The sequence below is a fragment of the Chionomys nivalis genome, chromosome 3 (genome assembly GCF_950005125.1).
Source record: "Chionomys nivalis chromosome 3, mChiNiv1.1, whole genome shotgun sequence".
Classification (NCBI taxonomy): domain Eukaryota; kingdom Metazoa; phylum Chordata; class Mammalia; order Rodentia; family Cricetidae; genus Chionomys; species Chionomys nivalis.
Genome location: NC_080088.1, coordinates 80,170,931 through 80,181,602, shown reverse-complemented (window position 1 = coordinate 80,181,602; position 10,672 = coordinate 80,170,931). Strand labels below are relative to the sequence as shown.

The following is a 10,672-nucleotide window of genomic DNA, read 5'->3' as shown; positions in this document are numbered from 1 at the left end:
AATTTAAAGGTGCCGCGGCTGCGGACGGAAAGCTAGGGGTGTTGGCCAACGCTGGGTGAACACTGGTTGCAGCTCCTGGGTGGTTCGAGTTTCCATCGACCGAGCAAGGATGTCCCTTCGAGGACCGTTAGCAAGCTTCAGCTTTGTCCCGTATCGGTTTGTCCTCTGATTCCGGGTAGGTCCCGACTTTCTGATGCTCCCACCCCACCCCCCATTCCTGAGATCCTTGCACCGGTGTTTCCGCTTCCATAGCCAGGTGCGTCCTGGAGTACAGAAGGGGAGTAGTTATTCTAACGATGTTCCAGGTAGCATCTCAGGGCTCTGCGATCCCTCTAAATTCGTATTAATAGTCTAAGGTATCAAAAAGATCTCCAGCGTCCCAAAAGAGTCCCGGTAGCATTCCATCTTCCCTCAGTACCTTCCAGGAAGCTCGGGTGCTCTCCCAACACCTAGACTTTTAGATAGTAGTTATGTATATCTCCGGATCTCTCAGTAACTTTCCAGTGCGCCGCCCTTCCTACCCTCCCCCAATTCTGGCGTCCCTGGTTATACTGCCTGCATCATTCCTTTGATCCCAGGGATACTCCGCACCGTAACTTTCCTGTTTCATGACAGTTCAATCTGTAAGCATAAATCTATAACACTTTGGGAGCTCATCCCACTCCGAGGGCCTTAGGGTCCCATTTCCAAGAGAGTCCATGGCAGTGCTCAACGCCCCAGCTCCCAAACTTCTCTATAGGACAGGCTTGGGTTAGGAGCCCAGAGTCCTGTTGTCGCCTCAGCTTCCTGGCTTACGGGTCCTAGCTTTTCCTGGAGTGGAACATCAAGTCTTAACAGGATGTAGGAGGGCGTCCAGCCTGAGGGTTTGTTAGTCAAGACTAGTCAAACCTATGGAAAGTCAAGGCTAACGAAGGAACCACTTTCAGAAGAGACCATGGCCTAAGGACACCTGCCAGGGAGCTGTTGACTGGACCACTACCCGTTGGCCATTGGGTGCTAATGAATATGTTGGGGAGTCTGGTCTGCCTTATGTATAAGCGAGGGGGTCAAACAAGGAACCCCTAGATCCGGGATGGGAGGTCAATTTGCCCGCATCCCTCTGTCCAGCAGCAACCCCTCTAGCCGCTCCCAACCAAACCCGGGCGAGTGGAGAAGTCATCCAGGCCAAAGGTATCTAGGGGGCGTGACTTGTGAGTAGAACTGGGGTAAGAGCCTGTGATTCGGGCTGGGTAGGCTTGATTGACATCTTGCTCTGCTCCTTTCTGCTCCTCGATTTCCAGGACTGCAGGCTATCAGACCTGCTACCTAGTCTGAAACAACCAATGGAGGCTCCACTGCAAACCGGAATGGTAAGGGTTGGGGAATTTGTGCACAGGACTACAACTCCCGGCGGGCTTGCTATACGCCGCGGGATTGTCTCTTCGAGAACGATGAATGTGCAGGCGAAACTACGTTTCCCGGCATGCATCGCGGGATACCCAGCCTCAGGGAAGAGTCGGTCGCTTCCCCCGTGGAGGTGGGAAGGGAACCGGCATTGACCCATTCTGCAGATGGGGACACCGAGTCACGAGCTGAATACGACCTCCTCCGGGGCAGAGGTGATTCTAAAGGCCCCGGAGGAGGGCTTGCCGAAACGGATATGCGGTGCCCAGCCTGTGCCGTTCGTTCCGCAGGTGCTGGGTGTGATGATCGGGGCCGGAGTGGCGGTGCTGGTCACCGCTGTGCTCATCCTCTTGGTGGTGCGGAGGCTACGGGTGCAGAGTGAGGATTCAAAGGGCCCCTCTGGGGAAAGACTGTAGGGATGGAAGGGGAGCTTCAATACCCGGAGAGCCCAAGGGGCAGGGGTGGGGAATTTGCTGGAGCCTGCGTGGAGCGCAAAGAACCCTCCCTTCTCTCCCACCTATCCCCAGAAACTCCAGCCCCGGAGGGCCCCCGGTATCGGTTCCGGAAGCGGGATAAAGTGCTTTTCTATGGCCGGAAGATTATGCGGAAGGTGAGTTCCAGGACCTCCTGCTGGCCTGGCTGACCATAGGAACTCGGCCCTTTTCCTATTTACACTTATTAGGGGACACCTCTGCCCTTATTTAAGGTCCCCTTGGATCTGCCCTTCCTCTTTCTCTAATTGACCTCATATTCTTAATTGTCCCAGGTATCACAATCCACTTCTTCCCTGGTGGATACATCAGTCTCCACCACTTCCCGGCCCCGCATGAAGAAAAAACTGAAGATGCTTAACATTGCCAAGAAGTAAGGCTGACACTGGGTATAACATCAAGTGGTGGACAGGGGTCAGCTCACACCTGTACCTCAGAGTTATTTAAACTTATGGACTGTCTTGGGAGGCTCCACATCAGAGGGCCATTTCAAGGCTTTCACTTGGCAGAGTTCTGCTTTCCCAGACATAATGCTTACGGTGTAGGCATGCCTGTGGCTTAAGACTTGTCTCGATAATGTTCCCCTGTCCCGAAGGCTATCTACCATGTCTTTAGGTATCTACACCTGGTGTTTTGCCATATTGGAGAGTTTATTCAAGGCGACGTACTGCAGTTTTTTTCTCAATGTTTGTGTGGCTAGCTAGAAGGGCTGTTTCAGGATTCTCTTCTCCAGGGGCATCACTCTTTCCATACAGGAGAGCATCTCTCTTGAGTTGTCTGTGTTGTTCACCTGGGGTAGTTCTTTTTCCCTGGGAGCTATCATGTGTATGTGTGTATGTTGTTGTTTGCTTGGGTTTGTTTTAGTTTTTGAGACAAGGCCTCATTTAGCCCAGGCTTGCCTGGAACTTTCTATATAGTCAAGACTCACATTGACTCCCAGTTCTCCTTTGTGTTGGGATTATAGGTATATTATAGGTATATGTCACCATGCCTTGTCTATATGGTCCAGGGGATTAAACCCAAGGCCTTGTGCCTGCCAGGCAAGCACTCTACCAACTGAGCCACACTCCCTTTCATTCATTCATTGATTCATTCATTCATTTATTTTTACAGCAAGCATTCATTTTTATTTATTTTTGTAGCAAGAATTCTGCCACTGAGCTATATCCCTAACCCCTACTTTACTTAAAATTTATTTATTGCATATGTGTTTATATGTAGAGGTGCACATGGCATAGCATGTGCATGGCAACTGGTTGTCTCCTTCCACCACATGAATCTCCGGGATAAAACCAGGTTATAAGACTTGGCAGAAAGTACTTTTACCCACGAGCCATCTTGCTGGCCCTACTTTTCTATTTTACTGAGCACATTTAATTCGGTGCACAGTATCAAATTATTGTTACATAGTATCAAACTCAGAGACCTGGCCGTGCTAGTTAAGCAGTTTTACCAGTGAGCCAAACTCAAGCGCTATACTTTTTTTTTTTTTTTTTTTTGAGACCAGGTCTTGCTAAGTTATCCAGGTAGGTCTTGAATTTTCTCTGTAGTCCAGGCAGGCCTTGAATGAGTGATCCCTCTGTCTCAGCCTCCTGAGTAACTGGCATGACAGGCCTGTGCCCATTATGTTTGCCATCTTTAAGAATTCCTTTGTTGGCCAGTAAGATAGCACAGGGGGTAAAGGCATTTGCTGCTGAGTCTGAAGACATGAGCTTCATTCCTGGAACCCACGTGGGGGAAGGAGAGACTCTTGCAAGTCATCCTCTGACCTATGCATACACAAATAAATATACGAATATAAGTTAAAATTTTTAGGAAAGTGATCCCTTTGTGTTAGAAACATAGGAAGAAGCTGGATGGTGGTGGTTCACACATTTAATCCCAGCACTTGGGAGGCAAGCAGATATCTGTGAGTTTGAGGCCAGCCTGGTCTACAGAGTGAGTTCTAGGACAGCTAGGGCTGTTACACAGAGAAACTCTGCCTCAAAAGCTAGAAAGAAAAAAGGAAAGAAGAAAGGGATGGAGGGAGGGAGGGGGGAGGGAGGGGGGATGGAGGGAGGGGGGATGGAGGAGGGAGGGAGGGAGGGAGGGAGGGAGGGAGGGAGGGAGGGAGGGAGGAAGAGAAAGGAAAAGAAACAGGAAGGTTGACTCAGGTGTTTGTTGGTGTCTTTGAGAAGGCTCTTACAGGAATCTCTGTAAATTAAGAAATGGTTTCTGGGATCTTCTTGCAGCAGGAGGTCTACCTGAAGGTCTTTCTCAAGGCTGTGTTATTTAACTCCAGGGGCCATCCTTGACTCTGTGGCAAACCATGATGTTGCAGAGCTTTCTATGATTTGGGTAGAAGGGTTATTTGTTTCTAGTTTGTTCTGGTCAGGTTGGGAAGATGGCTCATGTTGGCAAAGCATGTGGGTGTGGGGGATTAAACTCAAGTCCTCTTGCTTGTACAACAGGGGCTCTCCACTGAGCCCTTGCCCTGGCCCCTGCTTCCTGAAAACAAAACAAAACAAAAACCCAGAAAGGTCTTTCCAGAGAACAGAAGTCTGTATCTGGGGTCTTCTTCAGAGCACACTCATATCCGAGGCTCGCTCAGGACTCTGTGAGCTGAAATGACTTTCAGGTCTCCTGTGACAAGTACAAGTGCTCTTTCTGCCTACAGCCTGAATCTCAGATTGGTATCTGAGTTGGTCCTTGGCTACAGAGTGGGGGGGGGCGGAGTTCATGAGGCTCCACCCCTTCCTGAGGAAGTATGGACTATCAGTGATGCTTTGAGCCATAGTCCTCAATGGTGTAGCCACCAGGAAGTTGCCCTTGCTCAAGAAAATAACCTCCAACCCATGCTCCTGCAGGCACCCCTAGTTAAATGCCGAGGGCCACAAAAATAAACAAGACACCCCACAAAAGTAGGAAGGGAACTTCCCCAAAAGAAGGAGGTTGGCAAAAAGAGGAGAGGGCTAGAGAGGATGATGGAGGGTACGATTAAAGTCCATTAGATAGATGTGTGAAATTGTGAATGAATAAAATAAACCCCTGACAAACTAGAGGATCCATTATGGAGCCCTATGAATGGGGAAGCAAGTCCCTGAAATTTGCACCATGAATTTCTTCTGTAAAATGTCATATAGTAAACATTTTAGACTTTGTGGGGCATACATATACAGTCTCTGTGCTGGCTATTCAGCTCTCCCTTTGAAGTAAGAGGTAATAAGTAATACATGAGTGAATTATCATGGCAGTGTGCTAATAAAACTTTAATGATAAAAGTAAGTAGAGGGCCTGATCTAGACAATGGGCCGGAATTTGCTCTGTATAAACCAGAGGGAAGGGGTAAATGGTTGCCTGAGCTTTCCGTCATTCCTCTAACCCAGCAGTTCTCAAACTGTTGCTCGAGACCCCTTTGGGGAAGTCAAATGACTCCTTCATGGGGGTCTCCTAAGACCATCAGAAAGCACAGCTATTACATTATAGTTCATAACAGTAGCAGAATTACAGTTATGAAGTCGCAATGAAAATAATTTTGTCGTTGGGGTCGCCACAACACGAGGAACTATTAAAGGGTTGTAGTGTTCGGTTGAGAACCACTGACCCAACCCCTCCTCCCATCAGGATCTTGCGTATCCAGAAGGAGACTCCCACCCTACAGCGGAAGGAGCCCCCACCTTCAGTGCTGGAGGCTGACCTCACAGAAGGCGACCTGGCCAATTCCCACCTACCCTCTGAGGTGCTCTACATGCTCAAGAATGTTCGGTAAGCGTCAGGGTCTGGATGTTTTGAGGCTCCTGCACAGCCTGGGGCTGCTTTGATCCCCTCCACCCCTCTCTCACTGCCCATTCTACAGGGTACTGGGTCACTTTGAGAAACCACTCTTCCTGGAGCTCTGCCGGCACATGGTTTTCCAGCGTCTTGGACAGGGCGACTACGTCTTTCGGCCTGGTCAGCCAGATGCCAGCATCTACGTGGTTCAAGATGGGTTACTGGAGCTCTGCCTGCCAGGGCCTGTGAGTGAACCTCTCGGAGCCACCGTGGGAGGGTGGGCACTGCACATCTCTCCTGGACTTAGACACTACTTTTGGAGTTGTGTGTTCAGAAGTCAGGTTAATGATGACTGTGTAGAGTTCAATGGTAGAACTTTTGTCTGGTGAGGGACAACAGGTATGTATGGTAGAGCTTCTACCTAGAATTCCCCAGGGAAGTGCTCGCTGGTGAGCACTTGCCCGGTACGTGCAGGGTCTCTGGGTTCTAATTCTAGTGTTATAAAAATATCAGAGGACGGAGTGACCATTTGGGGAGCTCCACACAAATGGGCAAGGAGTGATGGGCAGAAAACAGCAGCTGGTTAGGAGGTTGGTTATTACTGGGGTGAGTGGGAGGTGAGGTCCAGTGACAGCCACTAGAGGACGCTGGCAATGATCAGTGGTCCCTGTGTCTCAGGACGGGAAGGAATGTGTGGTGAAGGAAGTGGTCCCTGGAGACAGCGTCAACAGCCTTCTGAGCATCCTTGACGTCATTACCGTGAGTGAAGGTTCTATGTTGGGTAGAGAGGTGGGAGGCCCCATTTCATCAGCCCCGATGCTGCTAGTGGTCACCTGCACCAGGAAGGCTGCAAGGAACAGTGAGTGGTCTCACAGATCTTACCTCTTCTTCCACCCATCTCCCAGGGTCACCAGCATCCCCAGCGGACTGTGTCAGCTAGAGCTGCCCGGGACTCTACGGTACTGAGACTCCCAGTAGAAGCCTTCTCGGCTGTCTTCACCAAATACCCTGAGAGCTTGGTGCGAGTGGTGCAGGTCAGCTGGCCCTTCACCTCCTCCGTGGGCGGCAGAGCACCCCACCCTTGTACCCACCCCACCTATCCCAGGCATCGGTGCGGCAGTGGATAGGCAGAATTGTTGCTTATCACTCCTGAGCAGCAGACCTCCGTGGAGGCTGCTGATGCTGGCTGCTGATCCTGACTGCTCCCCTCTTCCGTCCTGCCCCCCACCCCTGCAGATCATCATGGTGAGGCTGCAAAGAGTGACCTTCCTGGCGCTTCACAATTACCTGGGTCTGACAAATGAACTCTTCAGCCACGTGAGTTGGATGCAAGAGGATGTGGGAACACAATGAGGGGGACACTTAGACATAAATTATTCTCTACTCCCCTACTCCAGGAGATCCAGCCCCTACGCCTGTTCCCCAGCCCTGGCCTCCCAACCCGCACCAGCCCTGTTCGTGGTTCTAAACGGGTAGTCAGCACATCGGGTGCCGAGGAAGCCTCGAAGGAGACCTCTGGCCGCCCCCCTGACCCCACCGGAGCCCCACTGCCTGGACCTGCAGGTACCTGAGCGACTCCTTCCTCTTCTTCCCAACTAGGGACTTGAGCCCATTCAGCCCCATCTCCACCTCTCTGCTCTCTCCGGTCCCTCCATTTTGTGTGCTTTGTTTTTTACATGTGTTTATTTGGGGGTAGGGGGTTACACACATGCTGTAGCAAGCAGTGGAGGTCAGAGGACAGCTTGCCGGAGTTAGTGCTCCCCTTCTACCATGTGAGTCCAGGGACCAGAACTCTTGATGCCCCAAGCCCTTACTCACTGAGCCTAGTTTTATAGGTTTAAATGGATCCTCCTCAGACCCCATCTGTTTCTCACGCCCTAGTCCTAGCTTGAGGCCTGTGGGTCTGAGTGCTGGATACTGAGCATTTTTCTCCCCAGGGGATCCGGTGAAACCCACATCTCTAGAAGCCCCCTCAGCCCCTCTGCTGAGCCGCTGCATCTCCATGCCAGTAGACATCTCAGGTTTGGAGCCCTTGTAGTTTAGTAAGGGGTAGGTGGTATGGAAAGGACTGTCAGGGGTCTAGATTTGAATCCAGGACAGGCCGCTTGCTTGTCAGTCCTGATTTTGTTCTCTTACCTCCAAAATGGGCATATAAATCCTTTTTCCTTCCTATTTTTGGTGGGTATGCTCTGAGATCGTTCTCCTCTCCACTGTGTTAAGAAAGATGCAGAGAGCCGGGCGGTGGTGGCGCACGCCTTTAATCCCAGCACTTGGGAGGCAGAGGCAGGCGGATCTCTGTGAGTTCAAGACCAGCCTGGTCTACAAGAGCTAGCTCCAGGACAGGCTCCAAAACCACAGAGAAACCCTGTCTCGAAAAAAAAAAAAAAAAAAAGAAAGATGCAGAGGTAAAGTGTGGTCATCAATTAGTCATGTCTGCCGTGGTTACAGGGTTAGTGTGGAATTAAGATTGGTTATAGCTTATAGCTGCAGTCACTAACTTATTTGTTTACTTATTTACTTTGGGCCTGGGGGTGGAACCCAGGACCTTACACATTCTAGGCAGATACTTCATCGTTGAGTTCCACCCCAGCTCCATCTTTATTGGCTTTCTTGCCTCTTCATGCACAGGTTTACAAGGCGGGCCTCGTTCTGACTTTGACATGGCCTATGAGCGTGGCCGGATATCTGTTTCCCTTCAAGAAGAGGCATCTGGAGGACCTCAGACAGCATCCGCTAGGGTGAGGCCCTCTCTTTTCCCTCATCTCACCACACCCCCCCTTTCCAACCTCTGGTCTTGGTGAGTCACTGAAAAGGTCAATTAGGAGGTCGGCAGGAAGTCACACACCCCTGCCTTCCACAGACCCCCACTCAGGAGCTCCGGGAGCAGCCAGCAGGTGCCTGCGAATACAGCTACTGTGAAGATGAGTCGGCCACAGGTGGCTGCCCTTTTGGGCCCTACCAGGGCCGCCAGACAAGCAGCATCTTTGAGGCTGCGAAGAGAGAGCTAGCCAAGCTGATGCGGATTGAGGTGGGCAGATGGTGCAGGGAGGCAGGGGATGAGGGAGGCAGGTTAAAGGCCTGGCTGGGTCCATCTCAACTCCCCTCCCTTCCCAGGACCCCTCTCTACTGAACAGCAGAGTCTTGCTCCATCACGCCAAAGCTGGCACCATCATAGCCCGCCAGGGGGACCAGGTAAGGCTGACTTTTGACCTGTGGTACTAGATCTCTTCCTCTGACCTCTGATCCCTGACCTTTAAGTAGTGATTGCTGTTCTTCCTCTCTGGGAGTCAACTTCTTATACCTGAAGTTTTTAGCCTCTTATGCTGGGAGGCTGTGTTGTGCTGTTTTGAGACCGTATCTCACTGTGTAGCCATGGCTGGCCTGGATCTCTGTGTAGACCAGGCTGGCCTCAAACTGACAGAGATCTACCTCTGCCCTCTGAGTGCTGAGATTTAGGGTGTGTGTCATCATGTATAACCTATCCTTGGGTTGTGTTATCGCCATCCTCGACTTTCACCTCAAGTCCTGTTGATCTACCAAACCTTCACCCTTAGTCCCTGAACTTTTCCTCCTCCTGGAATTCCCAACCTCTAGCTCTCTCCTCTTGAGGCCTCCTTGATTCTGTGATGTACCTCCATGTTCTACTCCCTTCCAGCCTTGGTGCCTGCCTGATCAAATAGGTGCTCATTAAATGGCAGGCATAGGGCTGGGGATAGGACTCAGATTGGTAGAGTGCTCTCCTCACATGCATGAAGTTTGGGTTTCACCCCCAGCATAACATAAACTGGCATAAACAAGCATGCTTGTAATCCTACTACTCAGGAGGTAGAGGCAGGAGAATCAGAAGTTCAGGGTCACCCTCAACTACATGAGTTCAAACTTAGTCTGAGCTACATAAGACCTGGTCTCTAAAATCCAAGAAATATGTGTTTTTGTGTGTACGTAAAATTGATCCAGAGACCATACATTCTCACCTGTGTTGAGAAGGATGCAGAGGAAGGGTTCAGTCATCAGTTGTGGTAGTTGGCATGGAGCCAGGTTGGTCTTTCGTTCTTCATAATTATTGCTACTACTTAGAGTCGTTTTGGCACTGGGGATGGAGCCCAGCGCTTTCCAATGCTAGGCAAGTGCTTTGCCACCGAGCAACACCCCGACTCTGTCTGCATTGTGTCTGTTGCCTCCATCCATTCAGACGCTTGTGGAGTGGCTCCTGTGCAAGCCTGAGGCGCTGTTTTAGAGCCTCCTGATAACATCAGGGTGTGACAGCATCTCCCCTTCCCTCTGTCCTCTGAGTGGGGAATTTGAGACCCACCAAGAGAAGAAGCTTTGAGACTAGGATCTTATATTCAAATGTGGAGATGAGAATCTGGGGTGAATGGTTGAGACTCGAAATCTACTTTCCCTTTGTGTTTCTTTCTTTTTGTGTGTGTGTGTGTATACATATGCATACTTTTTTCATTTGTGTGGATGCATGTATGAATGCATGCATGCACACATGGATGCATGAATTTACAGGTTCATGGTTGATGTCAGGAATTATCCTCCATCAGCATCTCTCATCCCAACCTAGAGTTTACCAATACACCGAGTCTCTGGCTAGCTGTGCTGGGGATCCAGTCTCCTCCTGAGACTGGAATTATAGGTGGTCTGTCATACTGTAACCTGACATTTATGTAGGTTCTGGGGATCTGAACTGTCACACTTTAGCAGCAAGTGTTTTAACAGCTGAGCCAGTTCCCAACTCCTGAGCTGAAATACACTTTGTCTCCAATTCCTTGTGTGACTCTAGGCAAAGACCCTAGAAAGTTCTCGGCTTCCTCAGTCTGTGGGCGTGGAGATAATAAGAGCCCATCAGCTCCTTGCATCGATCCAAAGGCCACGGCCCAGGAAAAGCTTTGCAGGGGCTTGTAGCTCAGTGTGTCTCTAGTGACGGTTGAAGCCAGCAATGGGATAGAGGCAGTGAGAACCTGGAATGGAGGTGGGGGTTCAGGCGGAGTGTTCTGTCACGTGATGGGGGTGTTCTACTATCCCCTTGGCTGCTCATGGCA

General features: G+C 50.5%; 1 protein-coding gene across 7 annotated transcripts in view; it reads left to right on the top strand.

Moving 5' to 3' along the window:
* The first annotated feature begins 8 nt into the window (after window positions 1-8).
* Pnpla6 (patatin like phospholipase domain containing 6) overlaps window positions 9-10,672 on the top strand; it is a 29,999-nt gene continuing 19,335 nt past the window's right edge. Inside the window, exons 1-16 of one of the 7 annotated variants that reach the window (XM_057763590.1) lie at window positions 9-175; window positions 1,108-1,170; window positions 1,281-1,349; window positions 1,674-1,761; window positions 1,911-1,993; window positions 2,150-2,247; window positions 5,478-5,618; window positions 5,710-5,869; window positions 6,303-6,383; window positions 6,530-6,658; window positions 6,861-6,941; window positions 7,022-7,187; window positions 7,562-7,645; window positions 8,253-8,362; window positions 8,485-8,652; window positions 8,739-8,816. In XM_057763590.1, coding sequence (XP_057619573.1) covers window positions 1,323-1,349; window positions 1,674-1,761; window positions 1,911-1,993; window positions 2,150-2,247; window positions 5,478-5,618; window positions 5,710-5,869; window positions 6,303-6,383; window positions 6,530-6,658; window positions 6,861-6,941; window positions 7,022-7,187; window positions 7,562-7,645; window positions 8,253-8,362; window positions 8,485-8,652; window positions 8,739-8,816 — 1,494 coding nt within the window. In that variant the 5' untranslated portion in view covers window positions 9-175; window positions 1,108-1,170; window positions 1,281-1,322. Of the gene's footprint in view, window positions 176-1,107; window positions 1,171-1,280; window positions 1,350-1,425; window positions 1,762-1,910; window positions 1,994-2,149; window positions 2,248-5,477; window positions 5,619-5,709; window positions 5,870-6,302; window positions 6,384-6,529; window positions 6,659-6,860; window positions 6,942-7,021; window positions 7,188-7,561; window positions 7,646-8,252; window positions 8,363-8,484; window positions 8,653-8,738; window positions 8,817-10,672 lie in introns of those variants that run through there. The other 6 variants (XM_057763589.1, XM_057763591.1, XM_057763587.1 and 3 more) reach the window with 6 other exon arrangements.